This window comes from Balaenoptera acutorostrata, chromosome 9 (genome assembly GCF_949987535.1).
Source record: "Balaenoptera acutorostrata chromosome 9, mBalAcu1.1, whole genome shotgun sequence".
NCBI classification, from domain to species: domain Eukaryota; kingdom Metazoa; phylum Chordata; class Mammalia; order Artiodactyla; family Balaenopteridae; genus Balaenoptera; species Balaenoptera acutorostrata.
In genome coordinates this window covers 97,161,301-97,181,947 of record NC_080072.1, presented here as the reverse complement: position 1 = coordinate 97,181,947, position 20,647 = coordinate 97,161,301, and the positions used below count along the sequence as shown (strand labels likewise).

Genomic DNA, 20,647 nt, shown 5'->3' with positions numbered 1-20,647 from the left:
AGAGGAGAGCAGCTCTGAAGGGAGCCCCCTCGGGCACACGCAGAGCCGAGGGTTCCTGCACTGCCCCAAGTGCTTCAGTTCTATTCAGTAGCAAAGGTCCGCCCTTTGAGAGGGAACAAGTGATGGGGACATTTTTGACATTAAAATAGAGTTCTCTTTGGCATCTGGGAAAGTTGATGTTGTTGTACTCTTTGATCTGAGGTCCCATTTTCTTTCCACTCATTTCAATTGACTGTCCAGTGGTTAATTGTGTTATTAGGTTTGAAAGCATTTATTTCCTTTGTTTTCACCCTCTTTCCATGTTTTATGTAGAATGGTACTTTCCAGTCTAGTTTGAATATAATTTCCTGAGCTATATGTGACACTTAGGAAACATGAGTCGATAATAATACCCTGGCTTTCCTTATTTTGTCATATTTTACCATCTGTGCAACATATGAAGAGTGTTAGATTTCTGCTCCTTTGGGCGCTGTATGTTATATAGGGCACACAGATAAGAGCTTGTATCCGTTAGGTGTTGCCACCGCAGCAAGGAGTTCTCAGCCTGGGACCTGTAGACGCCTGGGGAATCTGTGACAGGCTCTGGGGGCTCCTTGAATAGACTAAAACTACACGAAAATTTTTGTGTATAAATTCTTGTTCATATTTTTCTGGAGATTTTTCAAGGCATCTGAAACCAAATAATGGTTAAGGATGATAATAGAGGCTTCAAGATCCTGATATTGAACCAGATACATCTTCTAATCAGAACTTATTACAGTGGTGTTAATTTTTGTTATTGTCGTTTTTAATAAAATGCCTTGAAAATTCTGTTTTAAAGTGAGCCTGTAACTAAACATCATTCTGCCTTGGTCATCTGATTCAGAACTAATGTGGATACCGTTCATGCACTAGATGCTGTATGGAAACCAAAAGAAAACAGTAGAGTGCCATCTAGAGGGCCTAACAATAATTTCCCAGCTTTGGAATCAGGCCCAGGCGTTCTCCCTACACGGGGGTCTTTAGTTTTAGTAACTTTCTAAATCAAGAACACTTTTTTCCTCTCAAGTAATTGCACACCATAAAGATGTGTGGCAATGATATTTATCATCTACATAGAGGCTACAATTGTGGCATCTAGCCTTGCTACTCTGGAGACATAATTTTAATAAAAGCTTAATGTTGTAGATGGCGTTTATTTTATAGGGATATAGGAACTACAGCCTTTGAGATCCACACTGCATTTGAATATACTTTTGATCATAAAGCAAGAACAAATTGATGATTCCCGTAATATCAGTTTGATATAGGGATATATTGCTTTGTTGTATTTTCATTTAAAGTTAGAATAAATTAAAAATTAAGAGTAATTTGTCTTAATTACTCTTTGTATTCCTTTCACGATGGTGATACAGAATGATGTTTGCCAAACGGTGCAGAAATTGTGGGGTTTCAGAGTTGAATTTACTCTGGAAAAACATACCTAATGATTTGTATCCATGTGAAAGTGTGCAAGAGCAGAGCTCTCAAGTCCCAGCTCTGCCCTTTAGGTTGCAGTGGTTGATTATGTTAATTGTTTCTTCTTTTATAAATGGGGCTGAAAACAGTATCTAACATAGGGTTGTTGTGAAGATTAAATGAAACAGAGTTGGTAAGCACAGTGCCTTGTATATGAAAAGTCTTTTAACTTATTAAAGTCTCTTTAATTTATTATTGTTATTGTTATTATCACTGGCCAGTTTTTTTTTTTTTAATAAATTTATTTATTTTATTTATTTATTTTTGGCTGTGTTGGGTCTTCGTTGCTGTGTGTGGGCTTTCTCTAGTTGCGGCGAGCAGGGGCTACTCTTCATTGCGGTGCGCGGGCTTCTCATTGCGGTGGCTTCTCTTGTTGAGGAGCACGGGCTCTAGGCGCATGGGCTTCAGTAGTTGTGGCACTCGGGCTCAGTAGTTGTGGCTTGCGGGCTCTAGAGCACAGGCTCAGTAGCTGTGGCGCACGAGCTTAGTTGCTCTGCGGCATGTGGGATCTTCCCGGACCAGGGCTCGAACCCGTGTCCCCTGCATTGGCAGGCGGATTCTTAACCACTGCGCCACCAGGGAAGCCCTCACTGGCCAGTTTTATTTTCAGGACAGCTGGAGTAAAACAGAAACAGACAATTTTGTATCTTATAGAGAATTTTATAGTTTTTTTTTTTTTTAATGCTATTCTTGTCTGCTTACATTCTTTTTTTTAATGTATGTATGTATGTATGTATGTATGTATGTATGTATGGCTTTGTTGGGTCTTCGTTTCTGTGCGAGGGCTTTCTCTAGTTGTGGCAAGCGGGGGCCACTCTTCATCGCGGTGCGCGGGCCTCTCACTATCGCGGCCCCTCTCGTTGCCGAGCACAGGCTCCAGACGCGCAGGCTCAGTAATTGTGGCTCACGGGCCGAGTCGCTCCGCGGCATGTGGGATCTTCCCAGGCCAGGGCTCGAACCCGCGTCCCCTGCATTGGCAGGCAGATTCTCAACCACTGCGCCACCAGGGAAGCCCGAGAATTTTATAGTTTTAAAAGGCATTTCCACAAATACAATCTTGTTTGACTAGAGTTTCAATAAATATTTATTCATTCACGTATTCAGCAGCTGTTTATTCAGCTCCTATTAGGTGTAATAATCATCTTTGGCATTGCAGGTTTGGTGCTGGAAACAGCAATAAGAAAGACATGGACCTTACCTGGGTGGGGGAGGAGTTAGACGATAAGCAGTAAATAAACAAGGTGATTTCACAAAGAAGTCATTAGCGTGAAGAAAATCAGTGTGATGTAATAGAGAGCGACTGGAAGCCTACTTGAGGTGGATGAGGCGGCCAGGGAAGATCTTTCTCAGAAAGTGACATTTAAGCCCTTTCCCAAATGACAAGGAACCAGCCAAGTGAGGGGTCGGGAGCGGCTGTCCCGACTGAGGAAAACAGCGCGTGTAAATGCTGTTGGAGGGGGTGAGTGAAGCACGCACACAGACTAGAAAGAAGGCCCGTGTGCTGGAGCGCGGGAAAGTCAAAGGACCTTGGACTTTGTTCTGCGGGTTCTGGGTGAGATAGGGTGTGGATCAGAGCAACAACCTAAAGAGTCAGACTGTCTGGTTTGAAATCTGACCTATTATGTGGTCTTCGACAAGCTTCTTGGCTTCCCTGCACCTAATTTTTACCCTCTCCGAAATGAGAATGATAGTTCCTTCCTCCTAGGATTGCTGTGAGGATTGAATGAGATAAAAATAATTGTGTAAAGTGCTCAGAAGAGTATCTTAATACTGCTGTTTCTATCATCATCACCACCTTCATCCTCAAAACCCCCAATTTACAGATGAGAAAACTTAGAAATAAGAGGGTGGTTTTGAAATCAGAATATAGGCGTCTTGATTTTGAAACCGTCATTCTTTTTGCAATATATTCTGTAGCATGAGCTCCCCGAGAGAGACATCTCTTGATCTGAATCTCTTTAGCTCAGAGCCCAGATGTATGCACCTGCGAATGTTTAAACAACGCAGAGAAGATGATCAGTAAGGCCAGCAGAGACCCAGTGTCTGGTAGGGAGGCATCCTGTGCCTGTGCCTTTCTCCCCACACCTGGAACCATCAGAACATCTAATTCCTTGAGTTTTGATGAGTGCTTTGGACCCTAAGCTGAAAGCCTTAGTATGCACATAGGAGTGAATAGAGGAGGGAGGAACTATTTTGAGGACCTTGTAAGATAACTGAATCTCTTCAGAAGGACATTCGTTAATTGCCTTAAATGAGGTCGTACATAATATAAATAAATGAAATCCAGGGATTATCCCCAGATTTTTTCTGATCTGACTTTTAGTGAAGGTATTAATTAACCAGACTACCAGACTTGAATTTCTCTTTCCTCCACCTCTTTCTGCCTTTGCCCAGTCTCTCCTGGAGTAAGCAAGGACATAGGTAAGGATCACAAAGCAAGAGAAACAAATTAGAAGTCAGGAGCTTGAAAATCTGCCTGCTCACCTTGCCTCTAGTTCCTCAGCCCCACTGGTGCTTCCCTCACTGACCTTGACGCAGGCTCTGTGTCTGTTGCAGAATGTGAGCACTTGATCCGCCACATGCTGGTGTTAGACCCCAACAAGCGCCTCTCCATGGAGCAGATCTGCAAGCACAAGTGGATGAAGCTCGGGGACGCTGATCCCAGCTTTGACAGGGTGAGCTGGGCACCACTCGCCCCAGGGAACTCCTCTTAGGGCTACTGCAGTCTCTTCTGCATGAGATTGTAATCAGGCCAGGAGCTGAAAAGGCGGGCCTAGGTACAAACTGTTGTGTAATCCTAAAGCAAGTGAAGCCAGCAAGAAGGAATCCTAAACCAGCTGAGTTGTTGGAGAACAGTGATACCAGTTCCCTGCTGCTTGTCCTCAAATCAGAGTCCCTTCCTGGCTCTTGGGGCCGTGCAGCCTCCTCCCACGGGGTTGTTTCCCTCCTCTTAGTGTGCTCAGTCCAGTGGCTCCCGTAGCATTCCTTTATTTGAACCCCTGTAGCCATCCCGGGTACCCCAAGGAGCTCAGGAAAATAGTGGCCTTATGATCTTATCTGCTCCTAGTTGAGTACCCAGGGCTTTCTTGCTTAGGCTTTGTCTGAGGCCAAAAATATCCCAAGCTAGGCAGCATGGAACAGCTTGTTCGTTATATATGATATGCCATCTTGACATGGTTAATTGGGAGTTAGATAGCTTGCCTTTTTTTGTTACAGTTAATAGCTGAATGCCAGCAGCTGAAGGAAGAAAGACAGATGGACCCCCTAAATGAGGACGTCCTCTTAGCCATGGAGGACATGGGACTGGACAAAGAGCGGACACTACAGGTATCTGTAAACGAGTGGAGGACAAGGTGGGGTGTAGCTGTACTCCCTCTGTCCTGCCTTTTCCATTATTCCTCTTTCCTGGGAACTTGGATCTTTTTGTTTTCCTCCCGTTCTTCTTCCTCTGCCCCTGTCTGGGCCTTGGAAAGAAGGCGCTTTGGTTTTCTACTGTTACTATTAAAAGGGTTTTGGTCATTGACATGCCATATCACCCAGGTTTTTTGCTCTTTCCCCTTTTCTCTTGGTAGTCATTAAGATCAGATGCCTATGATCACTATAGTGCAATCTACAGCCTGCTGTGTGATCGGCATAAGAGACATAAAACTCTGCGTGTCGGAGTACCTCCTACCATGCCCCGAGCCATGACCTTTCAAGCACCAGTCAACATCCAGGTGGGCAATAACTCCAGTGACCAGATTCGGGACAAGTAAGATGGAGGGGGGTTGGTTAGCCATTACTCACTAACTCTAGGTCACGAGAGTTCCTATTCTTCCGTACCTCTGTCCCCTCCCGGCTGTCATCTCTTGCTCTGTCAGAGGTCAAGCAAAGAACTGAACCTTTCTTTGACAGAGAGGATGGAAGAGTGTCCCAGTACTTGGGAGGGACAACAATAGTTGAATTTTTTTTTTTTTTTAAAGAAACAGCAAATCATTGAGAGAGACTGTCCTCTCTAAAGAATGCTTCCTGGTAGCTTCTAAGGGCAGAGGAACCAAAGACTCAGAGGTAGAAACATAGAGTTTAGCAATCAAGAATGCTTTGCAAGCCTATCACTATTTCCCTCCGGTACCGAAGGAATGTGTGTATATGTGCGTACTGCTTTCCAGGCGGAGCAGGCTGGTACCACTGTGAACATCAGCGTTCCCCAGGTGCAGCTCATCAACCCAGAGAATCAAATCGTGGAGGCAAGTAGCAACCTCTGATAGCTGTCGGCTGAAACTACTTTCTTGCCCATAGTCTTGCTGCCTTTCCTTATTTCTTATTTCTAATTTGATTGTGTTTCTCTCCTCCTCAGCCGGATGGGACGGTGAACTTGGACAGTGACGAGGGTGAAGAGCCTTCCCCTGAAGCGCTGGTCCGCTATTTGTCGATGAGGAGGCACACAGTGGGCGTGGCCGACCCACGGTGAGTATCTGCCCGATTAACACCCGGGCAGAGAACTCCCACTGACTTTGAGTTCCTGCCATGGCACATTTTCCCTACTTCACCGTATCTCCCAGATGAGATCTAATCCAGTGGCCAAGACATGTTTTTAACCCAGTTCAGGGCCCCTGGTAGATGAGACTGGATTTGACTAAAAATCACAGCGCTGTCCCTCGTGGATGGTGGGCTGAAAGCCACCATCGTGCCAGGTAATCACAGTACTTTGGTGAAGAGCATAGCATGTCTTTTCCCACAAAGATTAAGGTCTTCTGATCCAAGCCACGTAAAGGTACCCCTGAAAATTCATCCGAGTTTGACAGCCTTTAGAGATGTTGTTTGCCATATATTCTAATGCAAGACTCATCTAAGAAGTGAGGACAAATAGTATGATATAATTTGTATATGTTAAAAATTAAGTAAACAAAAATCCAAAACCACGCCAAATAAGGACCAGCTTCCCCAAGTGTTTCCCAAAAACAGTCCTTCAGTGTGTCCCCTGCTGCCCTCACGCTGGGGAAGTGGACTGAAGACCAGCTCTCCCGGTTTTGTTCTGCACTTGGAGATTCTCACCACTGAAATAGCCACCCCTGTTCTCTGGCTATTTCTTGTACTGAGGAGGGAAGAAAAGGGTGTGGCCGGGGCTCTCTTGAGAGCTCAGCTAGGGGCAAAGCTAGGGTTCTTTTTTCTCTGAGTTCTCAATTTCCAAAAAAGCCTCCCCTGCCTGCTGGTTTGCTTGCTTCACGTTTCTCATTCTCAGCCTACGATCAAACAGGCAATAGGGGAATGTTCTGGCTCCAGAGACTGCGTCAGCTGCAAAGGGGTGGAGTCCTGTGTCTCGGAAAGAGCTCTTATTTTAAAGTGTGTGGTAAACCCCACCATCGGAGCTCGACAGATCCACGCTTATCTGCCCATCAGCACTGACGGCACCGATTGCATTCTTTCCCTGGTGAATCAGTTGCTACTTCGGGCAGCCATTGTTTTAGTGGATGGCCTGTGTCCTCCAGAAACTTGCCATTCACCTCCAGGCCTTGGAAACCTGAACTGGACTGGGGCCAGCGTTTCCTCTTGGCTCAGAGCTGTTGGTTTTACGTGAGTGGTCCGTGAAGAATGGCGATCCCCAGCCCCAGATAGTAAAGTGGCGGAGCGCCAGGTTCCACACGCTTCTACTCGCTCTGGGATCGTAGAGGGAAATACAAATTTAGGAGGAAAGTAGAAAAAGAAAACAAAATAAATTGTGCCGAACTTAGCAGTTTCATCAGTTTGGGGATATAGGTTGTGAGTGAGAATCGTAACCGAACTTCTCTGTCATCCTGTTTCCCATCAGCACGGAGGTTATGGAAGATCTGCAGAAGCTGCTGCCTGGCTTTCCTGGAGTCAACCCGCAGGCTCCATTCCTGCAGGTGGCCCCTAACATGAACTTCATGCACAACCTGTTGCCCATGCAAAATCTGCAGCCAGCTGGGCAGCTGGAGTACAAGGTACCCGGAAACGGGAGAGGGCTTGCCCCCAAGGATGCACATCAGAGCTCCCTTTGAGAGACTTGAAGGGACTGTCCCCAGGATTTAAGGTTGTCCTTATAGGGAAGGATGATTTCTCTTGCAAAGCAGCTCGGGTGAGAGGGAAGATTTCTCTACTCTACGTCACCATCGTAGGATCCCTTAGTTTCAGTAGATTAGAGTGCCGCTGTTTTCTCTCCGCCTTTCCCCCCACCTCACCAATCTGTCCCTTCCCACTCTACTGACAGGAGCAGTCCCTGTTACAGCCGCCCACCCTGCAGCTGCTGAACGGAATGGGCCCCCTTGGCCGAAGGGCATCAGATGGAGGCGCCAACATCCAACTGCATGCCCAGCAGCTGCTGAAGCGCCCACGGGGACCCTCCCCTCTTGTCACCATGACACCAGTGAGTTGCAGCACGAAGCCCAACTTGCTTTCTCAGAGGCCTTTGATAAAGAGGTTGTAGAACCCAGAGTCTCCAACCTAAATGTCTGAATTTCTCCTTTCCCTCAATGTATGATGCTCAGTGTCATTCCCATTTTCTTCAGGCTGGTAGAATTTTCCAGAGTTAATTTTTGGTTAACTTCTTCACTTAACCAAATAGTTTCCACACTGCAGCCTGCTTCTGGAGGCCTCATCCTCAGGGGGCTACTTATAGATACTTGCATAAAGGGCGGCTGCAGCTTCAAGGGCGGGTGGGCGGGGAGCATTAGCCTCAGGCCTGGCCTTCCTGCAGATAACGTTTCCCTGCCAGAGGGCAGCGGAAGCTAACAGTTTTCTCTGGACTTAATTGCTTTTTAGACTGGTTTCCAAAATTACATTCTCACCAACCCTTCCTCCTTTGATTAACAGTACCTCACACTTTTGGTACAACCTGAATCACTTGATTATTTGGCTTTCACAAGCTCAAACCTGACAGTTGGTATCTCTCAATCCCAATTTTTTTTTTTATATGATGGTCACATTCAAAGATTCTTTTCTTCCGCTGGGTTCTGTTTATTTCTGATTATTTTTCTGTCATAGGTAAATTCATTCATTCCTTCCTTCATTCATTTATTCATTCATTTAGTCTCATACTACCTTAAGATTGGGTGCTAATTATATCCATAGCCCTTACTGGGTGCTTTAGGGCAGTGCTTCTTAATGTATCTCTAGTTGAGGACCTTTTTTTCCCCTTCAGTCCATCCATCAGGGATAAATACCTTTGTAAAATAAAATGAAAGTGAATTATTAGAGAAGTAAAACTTTTTAAATATATGAACTGCTGCAAGGCTAAATTTTATTTGATTCAACAGAAAAAAATTACTCCGTTAAGTTGCTGTAAAGGTTTGTAAATCTTACTCTCTATTTCTTTACCTACCTTATTTTGGATTGGTAACGAAACAGTCTGTGGACTGGCATGGGTCCACGGGCCACACTTTCAGTAACACTGCTGTCGGGAAAGGGAAAGAATTTATATTCACAGTTCCTGGCCTCACTGAGCTTATAATATGGGACAATAAGATCCACATATGTGAAGTATTGGAATAACAGTAAAAGGCCCTATGTGATTAAATACCAGAGTGAAGACCATGGACTTTGTAGATGGCAGAGGCACTCAGAGAAGGGCAAGTTCAATGTAGGTTATGAAGGATCAGGAACAGCTTTATGGGAGGTGCAGTGACTTACTCTGTCCACTGTAACTGTTTTTACCAAGGTCACGAACAAGCTTTTGTTGGTAAATCCACTGGACATTTTTAATCTTTATCTCTTTGGACCTCCCAACTGTATTAGTCACTGCTGACCATTTTTCTCCTTGAAATATTGTCGTCTTTTACCCATTCTCCTTGCTTTTTGTTTTCCACCTGCCTCTCCTTTTCAGATTCCCTTTCTTCTTTTTCCTTGAAGTAGGTGAAACCCAGAGTTCTATCTGAGGCCCTGTTTCCATCTCATTTTCCATGCTCTCTCTGAGTGATCTTGTCCACTTCTCTAATTTCAGTTACTGAGTGATTCTCCAGCCCAGAATGCTCTTCTGAGTTCTGTACTTCTGTATACATGACTACCGACTGCACGAATTTAGTTGGTTATTCAACAAGTACTTACCATTTTAATTCAACGTGTCCTCAAATGAACTTATCCTGACTGTGTGAAACCTGTTTCTCCCGCTGGGTAACAGTGAACGGCACCGTCACTCTCCTGGTTAGACAAGCTAGGAATGTGGGTATTATCTTTACTTCTTCCCTCTCCCTTATTCCCCATGTCAAATCAGTTACCCAGTGCCTGTGAAGTAAGTATCTTACTTCTGTCCATCTCCACTGCCCTTTCTCTATCTATCTCAAGCCACTGTCATCCTTTGCCTGGATTAGCACAGTGGCCTCCTAACCAGCTTCCTTGTTCCGGCTTGTCTTCTAATCCTCATCACCGGCCATTTTCATGCTGCAACTAAAGCAAGCCAGCTTTCTAAAATATAAATCTTGTAACATCATGTCCCTGCTTAAAATCTTTAGTGATTCACCACTGCCTTTTCTCAAAATAAACTTCTTAATGTGGTATTCAAGGCCATTTATAACTGGCCACAGTGTTCCTCTCCTGCCTCGTCTGTAGCCACTTCCTGCCTAACCCTGTTCACTCCAGCCTTGTAGAACTGTAGTAAGGGATCTGGAAACCCTAGGAGCATACAGACAATGGAACTATTCCAAAAGTTTGTTTTGTTTTATAATTATTGTCCATTAAAAAAAATGCTCTTTTGTAATAACTGAGGTATGATGTTTGCTCTGGTGCTTGAGGCATGGTGATTATGTGAGCCACAGGCTGTGAGTAGCTATCAAGGACATACAGCATTCCAGCCCACAAGCGGATGGGAAGAGTCACAGTGATGCATGCATTGTGGCGGTCCTCATCTCACTTACATGTTTTGGTGCGTAACAGCGATTTTAAAGCATTGAATTGTAATCACACAGTTTTATGTTATGTACTAAAGTGTGCTTCTAAAAAACCAGTATGCTTTTCTGGAGTAAAGGATATCTAAAGTCTAGAAATAACATTAATATGAAACAACAGGTCAGTTCCTAGACATTCCAGGTAAACAAGCTTCTCCCACATTTTCAGGTCCTCAGGCACCCGCAGGCCTTCTCTTTTCTCTTGGCCTAGAAACCTCAGACGCTTGCGACCCCTTCCCCTCTTTGCTGGGCTAACTCCTGCTCATCCTTCAGGTCTCAGGTTCGGGGCCACGTCCTCCAGACTGCCTTCCTCAATTCCCGAGCGCCCATGACTGGGTCCTGCTGTTTTGTACTTGTCTGTTTGCCTATCTCTATCCTCCACTAGACTGTAAAACAAGGGCAAGAACTTTATTAATTCACATTTTATCCTGAAACATAGTGGGCATTCAGCTATTTGTTGGATGAATAAATGAACGAAGGAAGATGAATCAGAGGAAGAAATTCAAATTAAAATCAACCGTGCGAGGTAAAAATGGAACAATGGAAAGGTATATGAAAGTTCTGTATAACCCAGGGATCCTAGAAAAGCTTTGCAGATAAAACAAAAGTGACAGAGAGGCCTGCCCCAAGCCCAGTGTCTAGAATAAGAGCTACTGCAGAAGAAGCGCCACCTTGAGCTTTTCCTTCCTGTCTCTCTTCAGGCAGTGCCAGCAGTTACCCCTGTGGACGAGGAGAGCTCGGATGGGGAGCCAGATCAGGAAGCTGTGCAGAGGTAATGTGGCATCTGGCAGTGCTTGCAGAACGTCCTTGGGCAGGCTCCCCCTGCAACCAACGAAAGGTCACCTCTGCCCAAGGAGGTGGTACAGTGCAGCTTCAACATTTGTGTGGTCTCTTTGCTCAAGCCAGATGGCATGTTCCTCCCCACATGGAAGTAACAGAAGACTACCCAGAAAATTTCATTTCTGTAAGCACCATTGGAAGTCCCCTAAGTGACAGCAATAACCATAAGAACTTTTTCTCTCCTCCCTCCTTCCTTCCTTGCCCCCTGCCTTCATATTGCAACTCTGATAGTATTCACAAGGCACAAAGCCTGCTCCTACCTGCCAAGAACTGTTACTGAAAAGGAATTGGAGAGTTGGGATGACAGTGATCCTAGCTAGTCTGGCCATGGACCGCTGGCATGGACTCTTCCTTTCCAGGAGAATGAATACCTCTTGTACTGTTTGCTGTGTGTTTCCTCCATCCCCTTGTATCAACAAAGAGATATTGAAAAAAGAATATGGGATTCGGGCCAGGGACAGATGCAAATATCCATTGTTTGCAGAGATGCCTAATTCACAGAAAACGGCAGTGACCATCAGGCATGCTGTACTGTTCATTTGACCTCAGTTCCATTAGCCATGGTCCTCAGCTCCATGCATGCCCCCTTGTGAGAGTTGACTTTCTTATTTTCCGGGGAGGGGGGTTTGACCAGAATCCAGCATGTATTTTCCCAGAAATACAGGTGTTCTTCAAGATTATATGTTTTTTCCCTTGAGGGAAGTTGAAATAAAATGGTTTTCATGGGCTCTTGGGGAAACTTTGGGTGTTTTTATCAAATGGATATTAAACCACTAATGGCTTACCCTCTGGCAAGTTTGCATACCACTAATTACTCTCTAGTCTGTTAACTGTTTTTAGCTGGAATGGGCAAAGTAGTTAAGAATGAAACAAGACCACTTTATAAGACCCGGACGGTTGCTGGCCAGTATTCTTTCCCTACCCCCAGTAGCTTTGTGTGAGAGCTGCTGTTCAAAAAGAGTCTGGTCCCATGTGGAAAGAACAGTGAAGAACAGGGGTGTTGGCTGGTGGGCCAGCTCCTTCTACAGCATAGCCGATAGAGGAATCGTGTTGACTTTGTTTTTCTCTTGATGCTGTGGTTTCTATAGTTTGCCAATCACAGGGTGTGTAACGTTGTACATGGGTGCTGTTGGTGTCATGAAGAGAAATTAGGAAACTTAACTGCCTTCCTACTTTAATTAGACAGCAGTATTTCATTTTATCTTCTTTGTCTTGCACTTTACTTCCTTCAGCTCCTTCTTTCTTCCTTAGACCAACATTTAAAGGGTAAAATGCCCATCAGTTTTGATGTAATGGAAGGAATAATACTTCTTTTATTCATGCCCAGTAAGAGCGGCAGTGGTGGAGGGAGTCATCAGTCAGACCAAGGGGGACTGATACCTTATTAATGGTATTAGTGGTGGATCTGAAAGGTCTTCAGAAGAAAAGTCATCAGCTTGTCCACTCTTCAGCTTTTGAAACTTCTGTTTTCTTGCCTTGCCTTTTTTTCCCCTAAAAAACAATTCTAAACATTTCATGTGGTTTCATTTCTTCATCCTTTAGAAAATGTTGGTTCCCTGGGGACAACATCAGTTTTTCTTCTCTGATGATGGAGTTACAGTCATGTGGCATGAGGGAAGGGGAGGTGTTGGAACTCGCTTAGCCCCACATGGAAAGATCTGTTTTCTGTGACTTGCAGCGAGGTCAGTCTCCAGCCCTGGGGGCCAGTGGCGTCAAGAGACACATGTGAAGCCCTTCTGAATATCTCTCTTGGCTCATCTCTAGGAACAATCCTTAGGGCTCATTTCCTCCGACTTGTAGTTTGGAAATTTGGAGAGAAAAGAGGAATGAAACTAACAAGTAGAAAATAAATTCTTTTCCTGAATGGAATGAAGTAAGGGAAATTGATCCACTTTGTGAGCTACATCTGTTTTCTCTCTTCTCTTAATGGCTACTCTTAGGTCCAAAATTCAGCCACTTCAGTGGTAAGCCAACTTTTGTTGGCCTTTTGGAACATGTTTCACTTTCATCCAGTCAGGGATCTGTTGGCCATCGAGCCCTTTTTGAGCTCTGGCACTGTTTCATTCTGAGCGCTTTGGATTAACTTCTAATGCTTCTTGCTGAGGAATATTCCTGTCTGTCTTTTTTACTATGAAATGTGCTCCTGCTTGTTGCAGGTACTTGGCAAATAGGTCCAAAAGACATACACTGGCCATGACCAACCCTACAGCTGAGATCCCACCGGACCTACAGCGGCAGCTAGGACAGCAGCCTTTCCGTTCCCGGGTCTGGCCCCCTCACCTGGTACCTGATCAGCATCGGTGAGTAGCCACGTGAGCTGTGGGAGCTCCTTGAGGCTCATTGGACAGGCACCCTTCTGGCTAGTCTTACAGACATGGTGACTAGCATCGTGGCTTTAAATAGCATCCTGAACTTACATCTTCTCAACTCCTTAACTAAGCAGTGCCCAGGGCAATATGAGATGCTTCTTTCCCATTACCTCGTAGGCACGTTGAGTGCCTGCAGGTGATTCTCGTGATTCTAGATGTTGACTTACAGATGAAACTGAACTTGAAACCTGAAAGTGGGTGAAGCTCTCAGAAGGCCAAGTGGAAATATAGAAGGATTTGTAGCCACATCAATAGGCTTGAACTTTAATAACCCATCGCCATCAGAAGAATGAGCATTTCTTATCACGTGACCGCCGAACAAGGAGCTTAGATATGGGGGAAGATACATTCCTTTGTGAGTGGTAGAGCAGAGATACGCCATCCTCTTGAGTGCTGTGCTTGAAAAGTCATCCTTGCAATATTCTGATGGCAAAATCTTTTAGTAGGTCTCTGATACATTTATAATTCATTGTCTTAAAGAAATAAAAACAAGTGTAACCTTTCTTGCCAAGAAAACTTCACAAAATTGAGTTCAAGTAAGCCTCGAAACAGAGGGGAATGACACTTTGCTGGCTTAAGAAGATGATTCTCTTCTGGGAACACCTCGATGACTGAAAATCTTAACCTTTAGTCCATTCTGAAGCTGTCCCCAAGCTCAAAGGCCACACTTTCAAAGCCACCACCAGTTGCTAGAGCTTATTTTCTTTCAATCTTTTTGGGAGGACAGCGAAAAGCAGTCTTACTTGGGAAGGTTGGAAAGCAGATTCCAAGGAGATTAAGTTTATAAATGTGTTGTTATTCAATCTTGCAACAGGCTCACACTGGCAATCTTGACACAGTGCTTTTATTGTGTCTAGTTACCCACTGGGCATCAGAGGTAATCAGCAGAGACAGGTGACCTCTGAGCAGACTGAGACATCATTAGTGCCACGTTGGAACTTAGAAAGGAGGAAGATAAGCTTTTATAAATGACCATGAATAATGTAGTGAAAATGGTTTATTAGTAGAAATGACATTCCTCAAATAAAACTCTGATGGCACAGAAAGACAGTATTTTTATAAGGAAAATCTCTCAGGGCCTAACACTGTTACGATACTACATCGAGAGTACTTTGAGTGATTATTAGCTGCATTTTCCACTCCAAACATTTTCTGTGATTTCTCAGTAACTGAGCTCTATACTGTTACCTAATAGACCCTTTATTACTTTGTTTCTCCCTGTTTCTATCTTCCCCTCCTTTATAGCCCACACTTAATTTTTCATCCTATGTCAGGGTCTGTTGTTTAGTTTCAGGCCTTTGGGTTTAATCGTTGTTTAATTCAGGTGCTCCTCAGGATGTGTTCTTATGGGGGAAGCATGAAGATCAGCACATCGCCATAGTCTGCCTTTATCAGACCTGATATCCTGTTTACACCTGTTATTAAAGAAAGACCACATTGGCCCACAGCTCCATTTGTGTGGTTTCCACCCTGCCTAGTCATTGTCAAGGCCTTGCCTGCTGGAAATCTGTCTGCTGTCTGTTTTTGTGTGAACACTCCTGGTAGAGGGTTTCCTATGGTCAAGCCAGTTTGAACTGGAATGAATGCTTTATGAGTGACAGATTGTGTACGGTGGGGCATTTATGCAACCTCAGCGTGTCTCGATGGGGTTATAAAAACATGGCAACACAAGAGACTGAAGTAAGTCTTCAGGGGAAAAGAGAAACTTTCCCAGGCTATAAAACACTGAAAATGGGTAGCCTGAATAGATTAATGAATTCCTTTCATTTGCTGGAGGAAATGACTCAAGAATAGCACATATTATCTATTCTTCTGGGGTATCATAGATAAAGTCCAACATGGAGACAGAAGAGGGGTCTGACCGACCTTTTCAATGCGGGAAGTGTGTAATTTAAAATTTAAAAAAAATTTAAGTGTAATTAACAACAACAACAACAAAAAACAACTGACACAAGATGGATTTTATCTAGGTGGGGTGCCAAGTTCCTATTTGAAGAGTGTAGTGGGAATATCAGCCTAATATGAGGCTGTCCTGAGTTTGAACATGATTGCTAATAAAAATAAAACACAGTTGATACTATCAGTGCTTCCAAAATGAGCAGCTGCGTCAGAACTGTTCCACTGAATCTACTGTGCTGGGCTGCCGTGGGTGTCAGTCTGTTCACAACCTGATCTTCTGGAAAAGCCATGAAATACCTGGACCTGGGAGTATTGCTCTGATGGGAGAGAATGTGTTTTGTGCAGACAGACCATATTAACTCCTTGAAGAACATGACTTTCTGAATGAATCAGAAATGTGTCCATTATCAGAATATATTGCAAGTGTAAGAATCAAATTTTAGGAGAAAATAGTATTTGCTTGCTTTAACTCCAAACACCTGAAGCAGAGACAGAAATAAGAAGTATTGAGGAAATACTCCTGAGAGCGGCTCTCACGATCACTGTTTCTGGAGTGCGTCTGCCAAAATCATTTGTCTTTTGTGTTACTGAACCAGATGCATGTTCGTGTTCGTTTCATCAGCTCCCTACTGTTCGGCTTCAGGTAGAGTCTGAAACAGGAGCCATCGATAGAGAAGAGAGGGTAAAGGGCTTTCACCTGCTGCCAGAACTCTCTTGACCCCTCTGCACAGTTACCAGACCCTCCTAGTCCCTCCCTGTCTGCTGCGTTTGAACTCGCTTGTTAACCCTCTTCCTTAGCCTTGGTTCTGCTTCAGTCCAGAATGAGTGACTGGCAAGGTGGTACATCATGTCACCCATAGCTCAGTGTGATGTCATCTCTGCCCTCGACATGAAATCCTGATCCTTTCCATCAGCTGCTGGAATGCTGCCTTGGCAGTCTTTTATCTGCTTACCTCAACCCATAAACATCTCTTTCTGATTAGGTAATAAGTATAGGTGTTAGATTCTAACTCTAATGCTGTCTTAGGCATTCCTTATCATTGATAGCTTGTTCTTTCTTTCTGTAAGTCACTGGCTGTGTTCTGATTGAGCAGTGGGTCATTTTGAAGGTAATCCACATGATTCCTCTTTCATTAGCAGGTTGGGAGGGTGCCACTGCCCTGAGAAGTTAACTTTCACAGCAGGTAACCTTATTTGCGTTGACCAGGTACGTGCAGGATCTTGAGGCCCACATTCCTTAAGAATGGGCTGTCTCCATCTGGGGATCACAAGTCCCCATTTTCCCCACTTTAACCTCCACCCTCCGTTTTCTAGCACAAAGCCTGTGAATTCCAGGCCAGACCTTTGACCCCACAGTTGACTGTAGTTTCCCTCTGGTCCATCGTACGGAGAATGCTGCTCAGGGAAAACTTCAGGTCAAACGGGTAGGTTTGCTCTAGGTTTCTAAAGGCACTAGATAGAGACATGATTATAAAAGCAAGAGTTCCTATACAGCTGGGCCTGAGGGATACTGTGAAGCTCTTCTCTCTGACCCAGTGTATTTGTAAGAACTGGATGTATTTGATCCCAGGACCTTACCGGGCTTGGATATTAAGCCAACTCAAGGTAAGTGGAAATGGAAGACGGTCACTTGGAGGCCTCTTAAGGGAAGCAGGCTAGGGAAACGACTGGCCTCTGGAGATGACGTGGAAGTGGCATAATGTGCAGGGCTGCACGTGCAGCCAGCCAGCTTTGTGTTCATCTGGAACAGTGTCCCTAGGTGATTGGTCAAAACCCCTGAGTCCTAGCCCCTAACCTTCTCTCCCCATGTATTCAGCTCTACCTACAAGGACTCCAACACCCTGCACCTCCCTACGGAGCGTTTCTCCCCTGTGCGCCGGTTCTCTGATGGGGCTGCAAGCATCCAGGCCTTCAAAGCTCACCTGGAAAAAATGGGCAACAACAGCAGCATCAAACAGTTGCAGCAGGTAATGGAAGAGAGGGCAGGCCTCTCTGGCGAAGCATGGGTGACAGAGACCACTATTGCAGGAGGACCCGGGTGTTAAACTTCCTACCCACTTCATGTCAGCAGCACTGAAGTTTTAGAGGTTCCAAAGCAAATAGCTTCCCGACACTCTCCTTACTTCTTGTTACGTCCAGCTTTCCCCAGGAAGGGACTGCATTTTCCTCTTGTCTCTGTAGTTCATTAGAGAGGAATTTCTGGGCTTGTGTTTCGGTGGGAGGCCCCAGGGAATGTCCTTCGAAGCAACCCTGGCATTCCTCTCATGATTTATGGGCCCTGGGTCTTGCTGGAGCTTGCTCTGCATTCTTACCACCTGGCATACTCTCCGGTTGGTATGGAATGGCGCTCCCAGAGGAAGGAAGCGCACCCCCAGGCTTTAGAAAGGGCCGGCTTCCTTTCTGCCTTCCTGACGACCAAGCTTCGAGTGGCATGTGCTTTGTACACAGATTTCACGCTGGAACCTTTGCTTGTACGCAGGCCATCTTGGAGTTTTCCCTTTGTTCAGCCAGAACAGAGCGTGAATGTATTTCGTACACCAATGGCTACGTAAATGGGTTAGTTGCTCCTCCAGGACACTGTTCTTGTTCTCCTGTGTGGCTCCTTCCGCCCGTGAGACCTGGGGGCAGGTCTGCATCTGCTGACACGCCTGCGTGGCGCGGGCCTGGCTGCATCCCATCTGTATTCACTGCTTTCCCTTCAGGAGTGTGAGCAGCTGCAGAAGATGTACGGGGGGCAGATTGATGAAAGAGCCCTGGAGAAGACGCAGCAGCAGCACATGCTCTACCAGCAGGAGCAGCACCACCAGATTCTCCAGCAGCAGATTCAAGTAGGCCTTCCCTCTTTGCTTTCTCCAGCTTCTTTGCAGTTTGCTTCCAGGCTGATTGGCCTGTGAGTTTCGGAGGAGATCACACAGGGCAAAAAGGAGCTCAGTTATATGCGTGGTTGCCATGGTTGAGTAAAGGTAATCAAACCTTTCGATGACCAACAGTAGCGTGAATCTCAGCCACAGAGAGCTTCTTCCCTTCCTGAGAACGGGTCTTGTTAATCTTCGAGCTCACGAGTGTTTTTTCTCCTTTCCCGCCTTTGTTTTAGGATTCTATCTGTCCTCCTCAGCCTTCTCCACCCCTTCAGGCTGCGTGTGAGAATCAGCCCGCCCTCCTCACCCACCAGCTCCAGAGGTAATGAAGCATGTTGTTTCATGCCTAAGCTGTTGGCCTGACTCTCATGGGCGATGCTGACTGACTCTAACGTTCATCTTGGAAGAACCCACTTGAAAAGCAGGGAGACCAGGGTCAATTTTAGCGGGCCCCTAAAATCCTGACCTCCTGTGCCACTTCATTTTCTTAGCCCCGTGAACAAAGTAACCTGACGCCAGTAATAGAGGAGGCCAGACAGAGGCCCACAGTGACCGCTGCCTCCTTGGGAAGTCTGGGGAAATAAGATGTGAATGGCTCTAAGTAGACTGTGCTGGGCGGTCTGTGCATGTCTGTCTAGCCTGGAGTCTTACCAAAACCAAAAAAGTAGTTTCCGCCTGTGTGTCGAATGGCTGAAACTAACTGCAAGGTCATACTGCCACCTCAGGAAGTGCGTTTGCTCATCTGGTTCTGTTTGTTTTTAAGGTTAAGGATTCAGCCTTCAAGCCCTCCTCCCAGCCACCCCAACAACCACCTCTTCAGACAACCCAGTAACAGCCCTCCCCCCATGAGCGGCACCATGATCCAGCCTCACGGTGAGTGGAGAGGTTTATGCCCAACCGTGGTACGCCGCGGGGAGAAGTGAGGCCTAGCCTTGCGTGCCTCAAGCCATCGATTCGGGTGGCAGTGTGACGTAGTGTTCAAGGGGGTCTGCCTTGGTTTGACTTCTTCTACCAGCTCCTTAGCTGTGAGACCTCAGGCAAGTTACTTAACTTCTGGGCACCTCAGCTTGCTCAAAGGTGAAATAAGGATACTAATACTATTTACCTAATAAATATATATGTTAAATACTTGAAATAGTCTCTGGAACAAAATAGGTCTCAGTAAAGGTTGACTGTTAATAATATTTTTCATAAAATATGAAACTCTACCAAAACTCTCTCCAACTCTACCAAATGAAAGGCGACTACCAGAACCTTCTCTCCTGTCATGCCTGGGTTTGGTGATCCACTGGGCACGTGGCTTCTCGCTTGTGGGTGTTTAGGTGAAGGTGAAGATGAGTGTGCCCTAGTCTGTGTGGGCCTTCAGAGACCAGCACTCTGAGCGTTTAGTATTCCAAAAACTGAGGGTCTCTTAAGTAACGCCACCCAATCTAGATCCCCTGGAGAGTTTGAATTGCTCTCTAGGCCCTCCCTTCCTACCCAAAGTGGGGTCCCCGACGAACAACATCGGCGGGAAGAGTCGAATCTCAGATCTCATCGCAGACCCGCTGAATCAGAATCTACATCTTAGCAAGATCCCCGGGCCGTTTGTATGTGCATTAGAGTTTGAGAAGCACTGCCCTGGGTCAGAGCTACTCAAAGAACAATCTACAGACCAGCTTTCGGGCAACTTATTGGAATGACAAATTCCTGGAATGACAAATTACTGAATCAGCATTCCGTGGGTCGGGCCCAGGAGAGCCTGTGTTTTCTCGAGTTCTCTAGAGGAGCCTTCGGCACCCTGGAGTTGGAGAAGCACTGCTCTGGGTGGTATGCAGGTTAAGTGTCCTGACTGGCTCCCATGACTTCCGGCCAGCTGGTAACCCAGGCATTTGGTCACTCTGAGGTTCCTTTCTCTCCAGGTGCTGCATCTCCCTCCCAGTTTCAAGGCTTCCCCTCCCGCAGTGCAGTCTTCCAGCAGCAGCCTGAGAACTGTTCCCCTCCTCCCAATGTGGCACTAACCTGCTTGGGCATACAGCAGCCTCCCCAGTCTCAGCAGGTGACCATCCAAGTCCAGGAGCCTGTTGACATGCTCAGCAGCATGCCCGGGACAGCTGCAGGCTCTGCTGGCCGGGGCGTCTCCCTCAGCCCCAGCGCCAGTCAGGTTCAGATGCAGCACCGGACCAACCTGATGGCCGCCTTCAGCTATGGGCACCGGCCCTTGTCCAAGCAGCTGAGCGCCGACAGTGCGGAGGCCCACAGGTAAGCCGGCCCAGTCACGCAGCCGTCTCTCCAGGTGGCCTAGGTGGGAGGAAGCCCCTTAGCAGGG

At 45.9% G+C, this 20,647-nt stretch overlaps 1 protein-coding gene across 4 annotated transcripts in view; it reads left to right on the top strand.

Annotated features, from left to right (window-relative positions):
- Nucleotides 1-20,647, top strand: part of SIK3 (SIK family kinase 3) — a 249,773-nt gene that overhangs the window by 212,948 nt on the left and 16,178 nt on the right. For 2 of the 4 annotated variants that reach the window (XM_057552057.1, XM_057552055.1), the window contains exons 7-20: nt 4,054-4,172; nt 4,714-4,824; nt 5,070-5,213; nt 5,646-5,723; nt 5,834-5,943; nt 7,286-7,439; nt 7,706-7,861; nt 11,075-11,145; nt 13,370-13,513; nt 17,298-17,448; nt 18,184-18,309; nt 18,576-18,661; nt 19,103-19,212; nt 20,241-20,580. In XM_057552057.1, coding sequence (XP_057408040.1) covers nt 4,054-4,172; nt 4,714-4,824; nt 5,070-5,213; nt 5,646-5,723; nt 5,834-5,943; nt 7,286-7,439; nt 7,706-7,861; nt 11,075-11,145; nt 13,370-13,513; nt 17,298-17,448; nt 18,184-18,309; nt 18,576-18,661; nt 19,103-19,212; nt 20,241-20,580 — 1,900 coding nt within the window. The remainder of the gene's footprint in view (nt 1-4,053; nt 4,173-4,713; nt 4,825-5,069; nt 5,214-5,645; nt 5,724-5,833; nt 5,944-7,285; nt 7,440-7,705; nt 7,862-11,074; nt 11,146-13,369; nt 13,514-17,297; nt 17,449-18,183; nt 18,310-18,575; nt 18,662-19,102; nt 19,213-20,240; nt 20,581-20,647) is intronic. The other 2 variants (XM_057552059.1, XM_057552056.1) reach the window with 1 other exon arrangement.